At 35.5% G+C, this 16,919-nt stretch overlaps 1 protein-coding gene across 42 annotated transcripts in view; it reads left to right on the plus strand.

Annotated features, from left to right (window-relative positions):
• Positions 1-16,919, plus strand: part of PCM1 (pericentriolar material 1) — a 41,517-nt gene that overhangs the window by 18,674 nt on the left and 5,924 nt on the right. For 16 of the 42 annotated variants that reach the window (XM_085578639.1, XM_085578641.1, XM_085578649.1 and 13 more), the window contains 18 exons: positions 192-385; positions 1,532-1,729; positions 2,607-2,829; positions 2,948-3,093; positions 4,005-4,192; positions 5,365-5,548; positions 6,192-6,550; positions 7,049-7,207; positions 7,985-8,041; positions 9,222-9,394; positions 9,475-9,603; positions 10,180-10,300; positions 10,621-10,758; positions 11,005-11,138; positions 12,194-12,328; positions 12,847-13,044; positions 15,363-15,422; positions 16,632-16,770. In XM_085578639.1, coding sequence (XP_085434765.1) covers positions 192-385; positions 1,532-1,729; positions 2,607-2,829; positions 2,948-3,093; positions 4,005-4,192; positions 5,365-5,548; positions 6,192-6,550; positions 7,049-7,207; positions 7,985-8,041; positions 9,222-9,394; positions 9,475-9,603; positions 10,180-10,300; positions 10,621-10,758; positions 11,005-11,138; positions 12,194-12,328; positions 12,847-13,044; positions 15,363-15,422; positions 16,632-16,770 — 2,935 coding nt within the window. The remainder of the gene's footprint in view (positions 1-191; positions 386-1,531; positions 1,730-2,606; positions 2,830-2,947; positions 3,094-4,004; positions 4,193-5,364; positions 5,549-6,191; positions 6,551-7,048; positions 7,208-7,984; positions 8,042-9,221; positions 9,395-9,474; positions 9,604-10,179; positions 10,301-10,620; positions 10,759-11,004; positions 11,139-12,193; positions 12,329-12,846; positions 13,045-15,362; positions 15,423-16,631; positions 16,771-16,919) is intronic. The other 26 variants (XM_085578640.1, XM_085578643.1, XM_085578669.1 and 23 more) reach the window with 14 other exon arrangements.

Below are 16,919 nucleotides of genomic sequence, written 5' to 3' on the forward strand. Positions count from 1 at the left end.
ACTGAATATCATATACTGTAGGCAGGTCATCCTTTGAGAAAACGATGAAAGTTTTTGTTGAAGCCTGATTTATCTTTGCATCTTTCTTCATCTTTTCCCCTGAAATTGTCTTAAATATTGATCTGGATATTACTTACTCTTTCCTGAAATTACGGTAGCATTATATTCTAATTCTTCCATTTTACCGCAAGCAGTTGTGGTCTGAGATGAGAAGACACGAGATTTTAAGAGAAGAACTGCGACAGAGAAGAAAGCAACTTGAAGCTTTAATGGCTGAAGATCAGAGAAGGAGAGAGCTCGCAGAAACAATATCTACTGTTGCTGCATCTGTTAAAAGTGAGGGGTCAGAAGCTCGGTGTACTCCACAGCAGAGCAGGACTGAAAAGTAAGAGCACAAGTTATTCTGTATTCATCAATGGATGCTTCCATTGTTTATTAGGATGTCAGTGTTGGGGGCAGTTTCCTGTGTTCATCTGACCACTGAATATGATGATTTAACAGAGCAGGAAATTAATTTCTTGACTTGTGAAGTGACTTTACTCAGCAACTTGCCAGATTTATAGGTTTTCCCAGCATATTTAGTCTCTTCTGTTCTACCAGTGGGGAAAAGAATCACCAAAGAAGAAGAAAATGCATGGAAAATGCCAAATAATTAGAGTATTTTTTTTTCATCTTTACCCATTTTATAGCATAGTAAAGTAATACATGTCCAATACAGGCATTAATTTCATTTATCTGTCCCAGTATTAGAAGCAGAATGCAAGTTGGCATTGGTGAGAATCATAGAATCAACTGGGTTGGAAAAGACCTTGAAGGTTGAGTCCAACATATGACCTGACACTACCTTGCCAATGAGACCATGGCACTGAGTGCCACATCCAGTCTTTTCCTTAAATGCCTCCAGGGACAATGACTCAACCACTGCTCTAGACAGTCCATTCCAATGCCCAGTCAATCACTAATGTCCAGTTTCCTTCCCTGACTCAGCTTAAGATTGTCCTCATGTCCTGTCACTGGTTGCTTTGGAGATGAGGCTGACCCCTCACCTGGCTACACCCTCCTATCAAGCAGTTGTAGATAGGTCTCACCTAAAACTCCTCCAGGCTAAATAACCCCAGCTACCTCAGCTACTTCTCATAGGACTTGTGATCCAGACTCTTCACCAGCCTTGTTGCCCTTCTCTGGATAGGCTCCAGCATCTCAATGTCCTTCCTAAATTGAGGGGCCCAGAGCTGGACACAGCACTCAAGGTGCAGATTAACCTGTGCCAAGTACAGGGGAAGAATGATTTCCCTGATCTTGCTAGCCACACTATTCCTCATGTAGGCAAGGTTGCTAATGGCCTTCTTGGCCATATGGGCACACTACTGCTGCTATTCAGAATGTTTTAATTCTTTTTGGTGCAGCTTGATTAATTGCAGATAGACTTGCAATTGTCAACAGATTGTTTTAATAATTTGTCATAAAATTGAAAAACAAATACTCTTTTTCCAAACACCACTTTTCTCTCTGACCCTGCAATGTTCACTAGGACAATGGCTACCTGGGGAGGTTCTACCCAGTGTGCCCTAGAGGAAGAAAACGGAGATGAAGACGGTTATCTCTCTGATGGAGTTGGTCAGGCAGAAGAAGAGGAAGAAGATGCATCAAGTTTGAATGACAGTTTCTCTGTTTATCCCAATAACAACATACCGGAAAATGCATATTTTGTTAAAGGAAACAAAGATAGGTAAGTAGCATTATTTGTTGATCTGATGCTTGTCTGAGTGTATTTGGAAGAGGGTGGAAGAAGCATTGCATTAACTACAAGGCATCCTCACAGCAAAGGAAAATATCTTTCTGCTTGTTAGGGGGCTATGTGTTGTGGCAGTTTCTTGTCTAAGTCTTTGTAGCTGCAATGCATATAACAGACTTGGTGATTTCTTTTGTTTTCAGTCTTTGAGCTCTCCAGGTGTATGGCAGTGGCTCCTGATGTTCCTATTTATTTTTAACCAGTTGAAAAGATAATCAGTCTATGTGAAATTTTTGCTGTGATCAGTCTCTTCAAAAACAGTAGTTCAGAGCATTAAACTAACTGAATTTTTTCCTTCTAAATTGCTGGTTTCTGTAGTTGTGAAAACTATTTTGTAATTATAGTGAATAATTTTAACTCTTGTTTACCTGATTGACTTCCTTCACAACATTTGTGTGATTAGATGAAAATGCCATGTTAAAAATAATGTATGTATCTGCAGTTCTTTCTTCTGGCTTGGATACCAAAATGATTTTAGTAGACAATGGGCTAATCAGGGGCTGGACCTGTCAGTATATTATGTTGGTGGCTTCTATTTTCATTGAGTATATGTTAGCAGTAATGGAAAATACTAAAAACAAGACCCAGACACATCCTTAGCCATTCTTTTTTTGACAGTCATAGCCAGGTGGGGGGCTCCTATTTTCCATTTGTTTAGGATTATTTTAGATAGACAAAATGGCATGTATGATTAGCTGGCCTCTGCCATGTGGCTTTTTGATGTACAACTTAAATATAATTTGAATAATGGAGGTATCATTAGTTGTGTGAATTATCTGATTTTGTCCTTATTCCTCACATTTTCCCAACTCAGGTGGAAAAATTGCCATCCCCTTTCAGCAGATGGAAATTATCGTCCAGTGTCTAAGACCAGGCAACAGCAAAACATAAGTATGCGGCGTCAGGAGAATTTTCGGTGGATGTCTGAGCTTTCCTATGTGGAAGAAAAGGAAAGATGGCAAGAGCAGATCAATCAGTTGAAGAAACAGCATGAATTTAGTGTCAGCATTTGTCAAACTTTGATGCAGGATCAGCAGGTAGATATGAAGAACGATTATTTTGCTGTTCTTATTCTTTTATTCTCTTTCTAACTCTTTCTAGCAGTAGATTCTGTTTTTTGTGATTTGGTCACTGTTACATATTTTCTTTCCACAGACTCTCTCTTGCCTTCTACAGACCTTGCTCACAGGCCCCTACAGCATGATGCCAAATAATGTTGCATCTTCACAAATAAATCTTATTATGCATCAATTAAACCAGTGTTACACTCAACTGAATTGGCAGCAGAATAATGTCCAAAGGTTTGTTCACTGTATTAGTGTTTAACTGTGGAATTTGAAATGCTTCAGTAACAGGAACATGGTTATGTGAATAAAAGATTACAGATAATGGTTAAATGTGAGACTCTTGAACTTCTCAATTGATTATGAGCTTTTGAAATTATGTGTAGCATTTCTGGTTGTCTTTTTTCCCCCCACCACCTCTTTAACACCTTTAAATTACTTTCCTAGTAATCTTCATTGAAGAGAGCCAAAAGTTGGCAAAAATATGTTGCAGTAGTTATTTTCTAATATCCTTTTGTGTCTGTAGTCTTCACTAGACTATCTGACAAGATTCTTGATTCTTATGGTAATATACAGCAAAAAGGCTTTTTGTTCTTCCTTAGTGTTTTCAGCTACGATTTCTGCTTCTTACTTTCCATGTGGATGATGGAATGCAAGATTCCATGATCCAAATTATCTTTTTTTGAAAAAAGATGGAAGAGTCATTTTAATTCATTGCATGAAAATTGAAGCTCTTCATCTCTGTTTTGTATTTAGTAAGTGCTACATAGGTGCTGTCCTCTTACACAGTTTTTAAAATTAATTTTAACCTCAGTTCTGGAAATACTTTGTATATTTGATTGTTTCTATTGACATTTTCAGTTTGCTTATTTCTTTAGTATGTAGTCAGGTTTTTTTGTTCTTGCAAGGATGTTTAAACGGTGTATGCATGACCAGTAGTACAAAGCAGTTGATTTTAAACCAACTCAGGATTAAATATGAGTAATTTTTGTCTTGAGGTTTTTTAATAAGCTAAATAGAGCACTTCTTTACATATGTTACAAGGTGTAGGTGAAATAATATGAAGCTCAAATTACTTCAGTTTAAATTTACAGTTTTCTCATAATATTCTTTTTTTTCTTGAAGTTGTATTTTTTTTTATTTTCAAGGTTGAAACAAATGTTAAGTGATCTTATGCAGCAGCAAGAACAGTGTCAAGAGAAACCATCAAGAAAGGAGAGAGGTAGTAGTGCACCTCCACCTCCATCTCCTGTTTTCTGTCCATTCAACTACCCTCCACAACCTGTGAACCTCTTTAGTGTTCCAGGTTTTACTAATTTTTCTACATTTGCTCCAGGTGAGTATTACTACAGCTGTATTACTACAGCTGTAACACGAATTTCAAAAATTTACATTTTCTCATTTAATTGAAATTGTAATGTGAACTTAATGAAACTCAGTCACTTTTCCTGTATATTGAAATGGTCTTAAGCAGAAGTTTACTATTTATTGCTGAATAATTTTATATTTTTACTTCAGTATGAAAGCAAGACTCTCTCAGTATGAAGTTAGTTATACTTGAAAGTACTCACTCCATGTAAGGTTTCAAATGTTCTTCATCCAACATACAAAAAGCAGTGTCTGAAACTTTTACATACCTTCAGCAATTCATAATTGAAATCATGTTCTAAGTGAACCATGTAATTGGAAGGTGGCACTTGGTAATTATTTCTGTTTTTCTTAGAACTTCAAACACTCATGTTTGTTATAAATGCCTGTAAATTGAGCGTGTTAGCTAATTTTTGTTCTCATCAGAGTTATACAGTAACTATTGACTTGGATACAGTATTCCCTATCCCTTTCTCTAATCTACTTTGCTGTTGGATTTGGAGGAAAAGAGCGTAGGTATTTTACTGTATAATTCAAAGTAAACAAAACTGTCTTAATATATGTCAGTGTTATTAGGAAACCAGGAAATAGGCATAGATCTAGATTAGAACTTTCAAATTACAAAGTCTATTTTCTGTTTGAGTTAATTTTTTAAATTACATGGAACCCACCCAAAAGAACAGTTATATTCAGTTTGCCACTTCCATAAAGATTCTGATGTTAAAATTGAAGTAGTATTAATCTATGACTTCTTTGGCTCCTGAACCATTGGAATTTCTCTTGTCAATTTGATGGTGGTTGAAGTATTGATAAGGTCTTCAGGCAGACAGAATTCTGCCTTTTTTTTTTTGGAATTGTTGTTATTTTTACTTTCACTTTTAGGAGCTCTTCAGTAGAGTTTGTTTTTTGAAGGACCATCATCTCCACTGATGGGATTGTAGTATCCAGTTGTGTTCAAAACCTGCACTAAAGATAAATTCTGATTGTTTACAGTGCTTACAGGATGAAAACTGTTCTTGCTTACTTCTCCACTGTATTTTTGCTTCATAATTTCATGCTACCACACAGTATGTCTCAAATTTGAATTTTGCTACACAAATAAATGAAGGTAGTATCTTCTGACTGTTGCTTACTTTGTAGGTATTAACTGTAATCCAGTGTTCCCATGTGGTTTTGGAGATTTTGCACATAGTGTTTCTCCACGCAGCAGTGAGCACCAGGAGCAACAACATCCTCTAGATCCTAATACTTCTGGGAAAACTGAGTACATGGCGTTCCCCAAACCCTTTGAAAGCAGTTCCTCTAATGGAGGAGAAAAACAAAGGTATTGAATGTCAAAGTGCAGCTCTCCTTTAATAATTTCCCTTTTCTGGGGCTTGTGAGAATTCATCATTCATTAAGGGAATTTATTGTAATTGTATGACAATTATGAGCTTTACTTTTGTAACTTCTAGTTTAATTTTTTTCAGCAGTGTTCTGCTTTTCTATGCATTAATGTAACATTTAATGGAAGTTTTAAAATCAAATGCAATCTTGGAGTGGTTTTCTAACACTTTAAGTGGAGTAAGATTTTGTTTCTGTGGGATTGTTTTGAAACTGAGTTGTTTAAATAACTAGATAATGTAATTTCAGTGAATGCTTATTTTTTTGTGCTCCTGTAGATTGTACTGAATGTTGCTTTAAGAAATGTTTTGACCTGTGGTGCTATTTGAGCACAGCAGTAGCTGTGTAAAATATATTCATGTTGAAACCAGCAATAGATGGGAAGTTCTGTTTTCCATTTGGAAGTGTTGTCTGGAATTATTTATTTTTCAATATTCATTTAATGTCTGAGTATTCATTTAATGTCTGAGTAACAAGATAATTATGGATAAACTGTTTGCCTGGTAATGCGAGATGTTTCTATCTGAGAGATTAGGTTATTGGTATATTGAGATTGGTCTGTGGGTCTTTTTTTTTTCTGACAGAAGGAATCATAGACAGCCTGAAGATGAAATGGAGAAAAGATCAGCTTGGCTTGATGATAGCCAAGAAATGAAGAAAGATGATCAGTCTCAGCTGAATGCAGGTTTTGCAGTTTCAGTGCAAAACATTGCTTCAGGTCATAAAAATCAGTGTGATATGAACCGTAGAAGAGAGTTTGATGAAGAGTCTTTGGAGAGTTTCAGTAGCATGCCTGATCCAATAGACCCAACTACTGTGACAAAGACATTTAGATCTAGAAAAGCATCAGCGCAAGCAAGCCTGGCATCAAAAGATAAAACGCCCAAATCCAAGAATAAGAGGAAGAGCTCTTTTCAGCTAAAAGGCAGAATTAAAAATACCGGTAGGTTGTAAAGTAATCTTGGATACTTGGATAATCTTGGATTATAATCATTACATTCCAGATAATTTACTCTCAATAAATGGTACCTATAATAATGAAAATAAGTTATTCAAATGACTTAATTTTATATAATACAACTGCATAAGGTTTTTTAGGATTTTAGTAAATAGAAAATAAATAACCAATTGAGAGTATCATGGAAGCAGATACGTGCATATTTAAAATAACAAGGAGAGTCTTCATTGTCTGAATATTCAAACTGGATTATTTGCTGAAAAATGTGCTTCATTAAAATTCTGAAGAGAGGGACAGTACTAGTTAGTATAGTAGTACTGTTGGGGTTGCTGAGGATTTAGTATTACTGTATGGCTTCCCTGTACAGAGGAAACATCATTAGTATTTTGCATCTTTAACAGTGTCCTTGAACAAATTTCCTAAAGTAATAAAACATTTTGTAAGCTGTTTCTTTATTTCTTTCGTTTCATTTCCTCCCATTAGGTTATGAAAGTGCAAGTGCTTCTAGTGTGTGTGAACCCTGCAAGAACACTAAAAGCAGACACTCTGATGACGTCGTTCATGCAAAGGTGTTCAGCAAAAGGAATCAGGAACAATTGGAAAAAATAATTAAATACAGTAGATCTACAGAAATGTCTTCAGGTACTTGTTTCTAAGTGTCTAATTATTTTGTCAGCTTTTATGAGTAAGGGACCTTAGTTCCTAGTGTTATTTAAATGCAATGTGTTTTGACAGGAAGACAGGACTGTATATTTAGCATGTGGATTTTGCATTTTAATTTCTAAGAATGCTGTAAATTTGTAAAAAGTTGGTTATTAATTGCTTTTGGGTGTTTTCTGTATATTAAATACTTGATTAATGCAATTTAGAAACCTGTTACTGTACAACAAGCAAAAATGTAGCCAATCTCACCCATTTGTTGGTGATTTTATGGAAAGTAACTGCAAAACTGATGAAACTTTGTTTACTGTTTAAACTACATCCCGTACTGCATACGTCTTCTTCCTGTTCGTGCTTAAATGAGCTCCATCAAATATCATTCAGATTCAGTCTTTTAACATGACATAAACCCTTACATTTTTGCCATCTGCACTGCTTTTCTTGTATCTAGTTCATAAAAATTCTCTCTCCTGTGCCTATTTTGGTTCTGCCAATATTTCTGTTTTGTTTAAGAGATGCAGAAATTTTAGTTGTTGTAGCACAGTATAAAGCTTTGCCAGCGTAGCTGTGTCCACACTAAGAGCTGCTTATTAGTGTACATAATAAATTTCCCTGGTCAAGTTCTCACTCTCACAATAAGCAGCTCTGATGTGGTTTGGATAACTAAGCAGTCTTCCTCCTGCTGTTTTGTATAGACCCTGTCTTTATTTCTGGTGCACATTTTTGTGTTTATCACTGTCTATCCCCACTTTCCTACAGCGCATGCTAGGAGAATTCTGCAGCAGTCTAACAGAAATGCATGCATTGAAGCGCCAGGTAATGCATTCACTGCTTAGCTTCAACAATATGCTATTACTTTTGTTTTTTTTTTCTTTTCTTACCTTTGGCCCTATAACTCACTGTTTAGCAGATGTTCAAGATCAGTGCTATTGCAGCACCTGCTCTATAACCAAGGCAAGAGAAGTAACCTTGCATGAAAGTGCAGCGTTACAAACTGCTCTGAATTACAGTTGTGGAGAACGTGGTTACTATGTTCTCGATTAGTAACAATTAGAAATAGAAAATATGGAGGTGAATACTACATTAAAAAATTCATTTGAGTAGGCATTTTTAGTGTGTTTAAATGCTGCTATTACGTATTAGTAATGGGAGAGGGAAACAATTTGTGATAACTTTTCAAAGGTTGAAAAAGCCTGCTTGTGCTTAAAAACTTGGTAAACTACTTGCAGATAATCAAATTGCACAGTAATGTTTGCTGTATTGCTAATAACTTCATTAACTTGAATACTAACAATTACACATCTGTTAAACTGAGTTTTCCAGATTTAACTGTGTTTCCATTCAGCACTTCCCAAATATTGTATGTAATAATTTGATTGTTGTGATGCAAGGATAATCCTTTATTTTCAAATGAATGGGGGACTTATTAGGCAACACATTGTCTTATATGTAATAGGGTTTAAGGGTAGGAGGTGTTTCATGAACTTGGGAGTGATACTACACATGTATAAGAATGTAGCATTTATGTTGGGAAAGAATGGCTTTCTTGAGTTCAGCCTAAAGCTTTCTTAATGCTACTTGTGTTGCAGAAGTGCGGACTGCTTGTATTATATAAACCTGCGACTTCACTATCTTTCTTGAAATGTCTTAAAACTCAATTTCCAGTGTTTAATACCTCTTCTGAAAGCATCATTGTGCTGTGTGCAATATTCTCTTTTATAAACAATGCTTTCAAAAGGTATTGTTCAGAAGTATAAAGAAAATTATTTTTACAATTGCTGTATATTGTACTTTATATATTGGAGATTGCATAAGGTATAATTTAAGAATGTTTGCCCTTCAGGAAATTAATAAGCTTTATGAAATATAGGGACTCTGCAATAATTGAGACAATAATTGAGATGTATAATTTGTATACACATAGCTTGCATGCCTGATAGCCTGTTAAATGGATGCCCATCAAGGACTTAACAAGTTCCTTTATTTTTTCCTACAGAAACTGGTAGTGATCTTTCTATGTTTGAAGCTTTGCGAGACACAATTTATTCTGAAGTGGCAACTCTTATTTCTCAAAATGAGTCTCGTCCCCACTTTCTTATTGAACTTTTCCACGAGCTTCAACTGCTTAATACAGATTATCTGAGGCAAAGGGCTCTATATGCTTTACAGGTATGCACAGAATTTTTGATTTTGTTTATGAATCAAGCAAACCTTAGATCTCTTTTTTACAGCATAGATTATCTTTCCAGGATATAGTGACCAGACATTTATGTGAAAAAAATGAAAAAGGAAAGTGTGCAAAATCACTGAATTCTGCAACATGGGCGGCATCAAATTCTGAACTCACTCCTAGTGAAAGCCTTGCCTCTACAGATGATGTAAGTTTTCAAATTCAGAAGGTACTGACAGCTTTTCCTGTATTTCAGTTTGCACACATGTATGCTTGTTTACTGAAATATACTAGGGATTGAATTTGTTTAAAATTAGTATCAACTTACACAGACTTTTTTAAACAACTAGTGGTAAGAGAATCAATGCAAAAGTGATAAAATACTATAGGATTCTCAGTACTGTAAATGAGTGTTTCAGGGGTGAATGAAACATGGAGGGGGATGTGAATCGGAAACTGATACATTCAGAAAGACCCAAAATGCTCTTCTGAGTAAGGTCAGGGCAAGTACTGATCATATTCTCCAAAAATTTTTTCTTTCTTGTATTTAAGAAATCACACCTCTGTACAGTTTATTACATGTTTTGTACTTGAAGTATTTGAAGTAAGCATGGTAGATTAACCTGATGGATTTATAATCTGAAAGTAGGGTTGTTCCCCAGTCAGGAAGTCTGATGACAAACCCTGATACCAGAAGTCACTGAAAAGAATTCTGAGCTTGTTCATATATCTTTGAGAGTATAGTGTGCTTCTTCTTTGTATTCACTTGTCTGGTATTTTTAAGGAAACTTTTGGCAAGAACTTTTCTACAGAAGCATGTAAAAATTGTGAACAACCTGATGCAGACAATGGCAGTACTATGTCGACTTCTTCAAATTTTGAACCCTTTGCCACTGATGACCTTGGTGAGAATGATGCGACTTAGTATTTTTAAGTGTTCCTCCCTCCCTCCCTCTGTAAATGCCTGTAATTGTCTGCACTTTAGTACACTGTTACTTAATTTTTAGTGTGTAATTACATGTTTTGTAAGACAAAACGTAATTAAATCAACTAATTGTGAAACACTGAGTTTATAATTAAGTATATAATAAAATATTGCAACTAGTTATATATAGACTATATATAGATTTCAATACATGGACCCTTAAAGTAATTTTAGTAATTGTTTGTCTATCAATTGAAAAATTTTTATTTAGATTAAGAAGTGTTTTTATTCTAAATATAGGAAACACAGTGATTCACTTAGATAAAGCTTTGTCTTGGATGAGGGAATATGAGCGTATGAAAGTTGAAGCTGAAAGTACCCTTGACTCTGAGGGCTGCACTAGTAATATTCAGGGTGCTTCTACTGCTAAATTAGAAGGTATGCACATATACATATATTTTGCTTAGTTTTAGAGAATAATTATAGTTACTGTCATGCTAAATGACTTTCATCTTCATTTATATTAAAAACTTAGCAAAGTTTGAAAGGATATTTACATGCTTAAGGAAATAAGATTTGTTTTTTAAAATACGTTTTTGAAAGTGGTATTTCTTTAATAGTAATATTTAATGTATTAAATGCACTGCTCTTTTTTTTTTTTTTTTTTTTTTTTATTAAAACAAGGTCCAGGTACTGGTGAATGTCAGTCTGGGCCACAGCCAGGTGATGTTTCTTCAGTTCCATGTCCTCGTATAGATACTCAGCAGCTTGACCGGCAGATTAAAGCAATTATGAAAGAGGTCATTCCTTTTCTGAAGGTAAGGGATCTTTATACTATGGTGTGAATTAGAAGAGCAAGAAAAGCACTTGTATAATTGCACAGAAAAACATTATTTAATATCTAAAACTTGCCTCTTAGAAACAGCTGCCAATAAATACGTGTTCAGTTGCAGACTCTGCTGAAGTAAGAATTAGATGTTCCACAGAAAAATTCTGTGTAATTTTTAATAGGAGAAATAAATGGTGAGGTTTCTGGATTTCATAGGGTGTGTGTACTTGACATCAAAAAGAATAGAAGTTGCTTGCTTTGGAGCTGACAAAACTAAATATAGGAATGTTTGAGAATGTACTTCTGAAATATTTAATGTCTTTTAGCAGACAGAACTGAAATCACTAACTAAAACTGTTACATGTACAGTAATAGGGTATTTTTGAAAAATACCTGAGTAGTTGATTTTTAGCTTTACTTTCTCCTGTTTACAAATATCTTTAAAGTTGTTGAGAGCTTTTTAACTTCTGTGTCTACAAAGAAGAAATATTCTTTAAAGGAGAAATAGTCACAGTTCTCCTTTGCAAGGTTCTCTGCAAGGAGGAGAGAAGATTGAATTGCTTAAGGCATCTCCCTGATCCTTTTTATAGTATGCACAGTGTATAAGCTTAGGTTTGTCTAATAAGGTATTTGGTGATACTAAGTTTAAAAACTGTATATTGTTGACATGCCAGAGTCAGAGTGCCTGAAGATTTGGTTTTTATTTGCAATTTTAAGGCTGCATATAACAGTAAATATCTTAATATACACTTTAATACACTTGTGTACACAGCCACAATATATGAAGCTTCTTAGTTTGGCCAAACATTATAAGATGCCAAGTACTCATCTACTGGAAAACTAGATAAATCTTTGTGTGTTTGACCAAGCAGTCATTCATGAAGTACGGTGTTTGTGGGATTGATTAGGACTTTTTTGTGGTGTGCTGTTCCTTCAGTGGACAGGTGGTTTTTTTTATGAATTAATATCTGTATTTGGATTGATGGCTAGGTTTTTTTTTTTTTTTCAAGTGGTAACAAAGCTCATTCTGTGATATTTGTGTAGGAACACATGGATGAAGTTTGCTCTTCTCAATTACTGATATCAGTAAGACGTATGGTCTTGACTCTTACACAACAAAATGATGAAAGTAAAGAATTTGTGAAGTTCTTTCATAAGCAGCTTGGCAGTATACTTCAGGTTAGTAGTTTTTTTCATTTCTGTTTTGCAGCACTCAAGTTGACTAATGAGCCAACTTCTCTGAAATTGTATTTTACACCTTGAATAGCATAGCTGCTGTTCTCCCTCACCTTTGATACAGTGATGAGGTATTACCTTTGTTCCTAAACTAATGATTTACTGAACACAGAACATCTTTTCTGTCACAGCCAGGTAGTGAGAGGTGTATCTCTGGCCTGTGGCTGTGTTCAAGGAGAGCTCTGGTGATGCTTTTCATGGACATCTTGTGTAAATTTCTGAAAATCTGTAGTTTGAACTTTTTCATTCTTTTTTTTTCTACAAGCATGGAATTTAAATCATGAGCTTATGAAGTTCTGTGTTAATGTGATTAGAGATTCCATGTAAAACAAAACTTTTTTTAAAAAAATACGAGCTAATAAATACATAACTAATTTCGAGTTGTTAGAAATATGAAAAATACTTAGTCTTTAAAGCTTGAAAGCCTATTTCAGAAACTGAAGAATTATTTCTCTTCACAGGATTCACTGGCGAAATTTGCTGGTAGAAAATTAAAAGATTGTGGGGAGGATCTTCTTGTGGAGATCTCTGAAGTGTTATTCAATGAATTAGCCTTTTTTAAACTCATGCAAGATTTAGACAACAACAGTATTTCTGTAAAGCAGAGATGTAAACGAAAAATAGAAACCACTGAAGTAATGCAGTCTTATGCTAAAGAGGTTTGTTTTATTTTATTTTTGGAAAATGCAGTTTTTATGAGATTGCTAAATATGTGTATTTTCTAAACTAGTTTGATTACCTTATTTTATACCTTATATATGTTTGTTTATGTATTTTACTAGTTGCTGTGTAATCACAGTATTGCTTGTGTAGGACCATGAACTGGTTTTTCTCAGTAAGGGCAAGATCTATGTTACAGATAACTAATTGTATAGACTTTGTTCATAATTCAGAAGAAATGTTCTAATGGTTTTATGTGAACATAAGAAGGAATTAACAAGTGTTGAAATAGTTTTAACACCTGAGGCCTTTGGGTAGTTTCGCCCCAGGTGGCAGCTGAGCCTCTCACAGCCACTCAGTCCCCTCTGTGGGATGGGCAGACAATCAAAAGGGTTAAACAGAGAACTCTTGTGGGTTGAGATGAAGACACTTGAATTGGTAAAGCAAAAGCCACACATGCAAGCAGAGCAAAACAAGGAATTCACCACTTCCCATACGGAGGCAGGTGTTCAGCCACCTCTAGGAGAGTAGGGCTCTATCACATGTAATGTGATAGATAATGTGACTTGGGAAGTCAAACACCATCACATTGGATCTCTGCCCCTCCCTCACTCTTTGTCCAGCATTATATACTGAGCATGATGCTGTGTGGTGTGGAACATCTCTTGGCTTAATGAGGATCATCTTCCCTGGCTGTGTCTTCTTCCAAGTGCTGTGCACTCTGAGCTCTTGCTTTTGTAGGGGTTGAGGAGCATAGAAGGCCATGATTCTGTGAAATGCTGTTTGGCAGTAATGAAAACATTCTTGTACTGTCAACCCTGTGTTCAACTCAAGTTGAAAACACAGCCTCATACTATCTACTGTGAGGAAGTTTAACTCTGTCCCAGTGTATTGGTTTTGCATGGCCCCACTACACCCAGCCAAATATTTTGACATATTGGAGGTCCCAGTTCATTATCTTTAGTATGCCCACTGGTTTCCTTGCTGTAGCTTTGTTAGGCATCATCTCAAAAAAATTAGAGTAAATCCTCTGAAGTTGTCCTGTAGTTGGTTTGTTGGCATATGCAGAAAAAATCAGTTTCTGGACTTGGTGTGTAAAATATATATAAGGTTTTTAAAATATTTGAGACTGTAGGACATATATTTGCTCTAGAAAGCAAGCTTTGGCTAAGTTTCACACCATTTACATTATTAATTTTAGTATTGCTTTTATTGGGAGCATAGCTGCATTTTTTAAAGTTACATGATCTGTTTACAAAAGAAACAATAAACCAGGTCATATTCATGATTTATGATTTCAGTGTCCTTTCAGCTTTCTTCTAAATACCAATGCAAACCCTTAATTCATTTTTAAATGTAATCAGAAAATATTTTTTGAACCTGTTATAAAGTATTTTTAGGTGTACCACTAGCTATACTTCAAGATAATAAATTTTGATATATCAATAGCATGGCTGGTATGAGAGAGACTGTGGAGTGCCTTGTAAAGAGGCCAGAGGGACACTAAATCCAGAAAGATTTAGACATGACTTCCTGTTTTATCTGAAGTTGCCCATTGGCAACTAAGATCAGGTATAAACTCAATCTCATAGCAGGTATAAGCCAACCCTTTATGTAACTTTGTTACATAAAGAGTTGGTTTATACCTGCTATGAGAAAGCATGGAGCCAGCTTAGATTCAGCATTTCTTCTCTCTTGGAAGACAGAATTAGGGTTAAGGTCAATGTTTACCTCAATGTTGTGGTAGAGGTTCAGATTCAACAAAGCCAGAGATGAGCCAAAAGTGGTAGATCCTGGTTGCTTTGTAGAGACCTGCACAATTATCTCTGTATGGTCTTCTCACAGCCCTCATCTCTGCAATCCTGATGCAGACATATTTGATCTTGCTTGATTTTCTGGCTCTCTTGAGTCCAGTAAAGTAACTGCTGAATACACAGCTCTTTGTCTTGATCATTGCTGGAATCATGAAGTAGTTTGAGTTGGAAAGGACCTTAAAGATCATATAGTTTCAACCCCCCCTGCCATGATGTATCTAATTCTATGTGCTAAGTACGATTCAACCACAGACTGTAGGATTAGCCCAATATAAGTGTAATTGTTTAAATAAGAAGGTTAGCACAGATTATTTTAATGCTTTGCAACTCAGAAATTTTGATGACGTCTGTGTGTACAAAAGTCCCTGTAGCTACCTGCTGCTTTAAGATAGCAATTCTTAGTAAGATTAGAATTTCAGCCTGGCTCTCATGAAGCCATAGTTTGATTCAGTATTTCCAAGTTATTTCAGTTTTGAATTGAATACAGTTTGTGTTTCTTCTAGGCAAAAAAAGGTCTCCAGGTGGATGTTTGTTCTTCTGTTGAAGATGTCGATGAGGACAAAGTATGTGTATGCCTTTCAACTATCTTTATTCCTGAGATAATTTCATAGGTCACTTAGTCTTACTGTTGTCTGTTATAGGAGTCAAGTATCAGTAAGCAGCCTGTTTTCCAGTCTTGAGAAATTTATTAATCTCCTTTCTGTTGTTTTCAGTAATTTATTTTATCAAAGTTACAAAGTAGATTATAATTTGAGTTTCTAAGGACAGATTAACTATTTATAGCAGTTGACATTTTCTTTTTTAATGGTATGGAATAAGTTGATTTACTTTCCATCTTTGGGAGAAGGTAGATGTTCTGAATTGGGACACATGGTATTTGAGGTCTTGGAGACCAAGCCTGTCTGTGCTCTGAGTATGAAATGTTAGTGCTTAGAATTTCAAGTTTCTTTTGAAAACCACTGATATCACTGGGGAAATGTGTTTATGAAGTTTTAAGTGGTCTGCTGGAATGTTTAGCTTTCTCCAGCCAAGGGAGTGATAGAAGTATATATACCAAGCAGAATGTTGATTGCTATCCTAAATGGGTATAGGAATAGGAGTGAGCATGTGTGGGAGTGGAGCCAGTGCTTTCTTCTAGGGCTTAGAGCTTCTGTCTGCTCCAAAGCTTTTACTGCTTTGGAAGTAAAAGTAGGAAGTAGTACATCACTTGTTACAGTTGCTGTAGTGTAGAAAAGTCTTTTCAAGATTTGGAGCCAAACTCAGGGCTTTACTTTGAGGTTCATATAGGAATGCAGAATTTTCTCATTCAGCATATTTAGCAAATTATTAACTGGGGAAACTGCTGAGGAAATGGCTGCTAAAGAAATGAGAAGCTGCAGGTAGAAGTATTTTTACTCCTCATTTAGGAGGAGCATTTAGGGAAATTGCTGGAACGTAATAATGCAGATGTCTGTCTTCTTGAAAATGACATATCTAATGTAAAGGGTTTTTTTAACCTAGAATGCTGATTAATGTCAACCTTTTCAGATGGCATACTCAGTTGTTCTGAGGTCCTTGAAAGCTGTGTCTGAATAGTGCACGATCCCTTACAGGAAGTTCTGATGCTCTGTTTTAGGAGTTGTTCTGCTGTATTAATTTCAAGGCTGGAAGGACTATTTAAACAGACTTTTAGTAGATACTTTTTAGTTTCTGTGAAACAACTCCTTTATGCAGAAACCTTAGTGTAGTATTTAGATAAACATGAAATTGCACAGTATTCCATGTTTTCCTAGGACAAGGATGAGACTGAAACTGCTAAACAAGTACCGGACTCTGAAGTGCGTGCTGGTAACGGAGTGCCTGAAAGTATTAGATCTGATGCATCTGATCAAGAGGAAGATGAGGAAAGTGAAAGTGGTCCAGTGGCAATAAGTAAGGAGCTTTTATATATTTCAGTGCTTCCACTGTGGTTTTGATCAGCAAATTTTATAACAGGATTTGCATTAAGTAGTGCTGTGTAACACCTTCTCTTGCAGATTTTATAGTCAGTCCTTTGTCAGTAGAGTTTTACAGTACTATAT

This window comes from Lonchura striata, chromosome 4, assembly GCF_050655825.1.
Source record: "Lonchura striata isolate lonStrDom1 chromosome 4, ASM5065582v1, whole genome shotgun sequence".
NCBI lineage: Eukaryota > Metazoa > Chordata > Aves > Passeriformes > Estrildidae > Lonchura > Lonchura striata.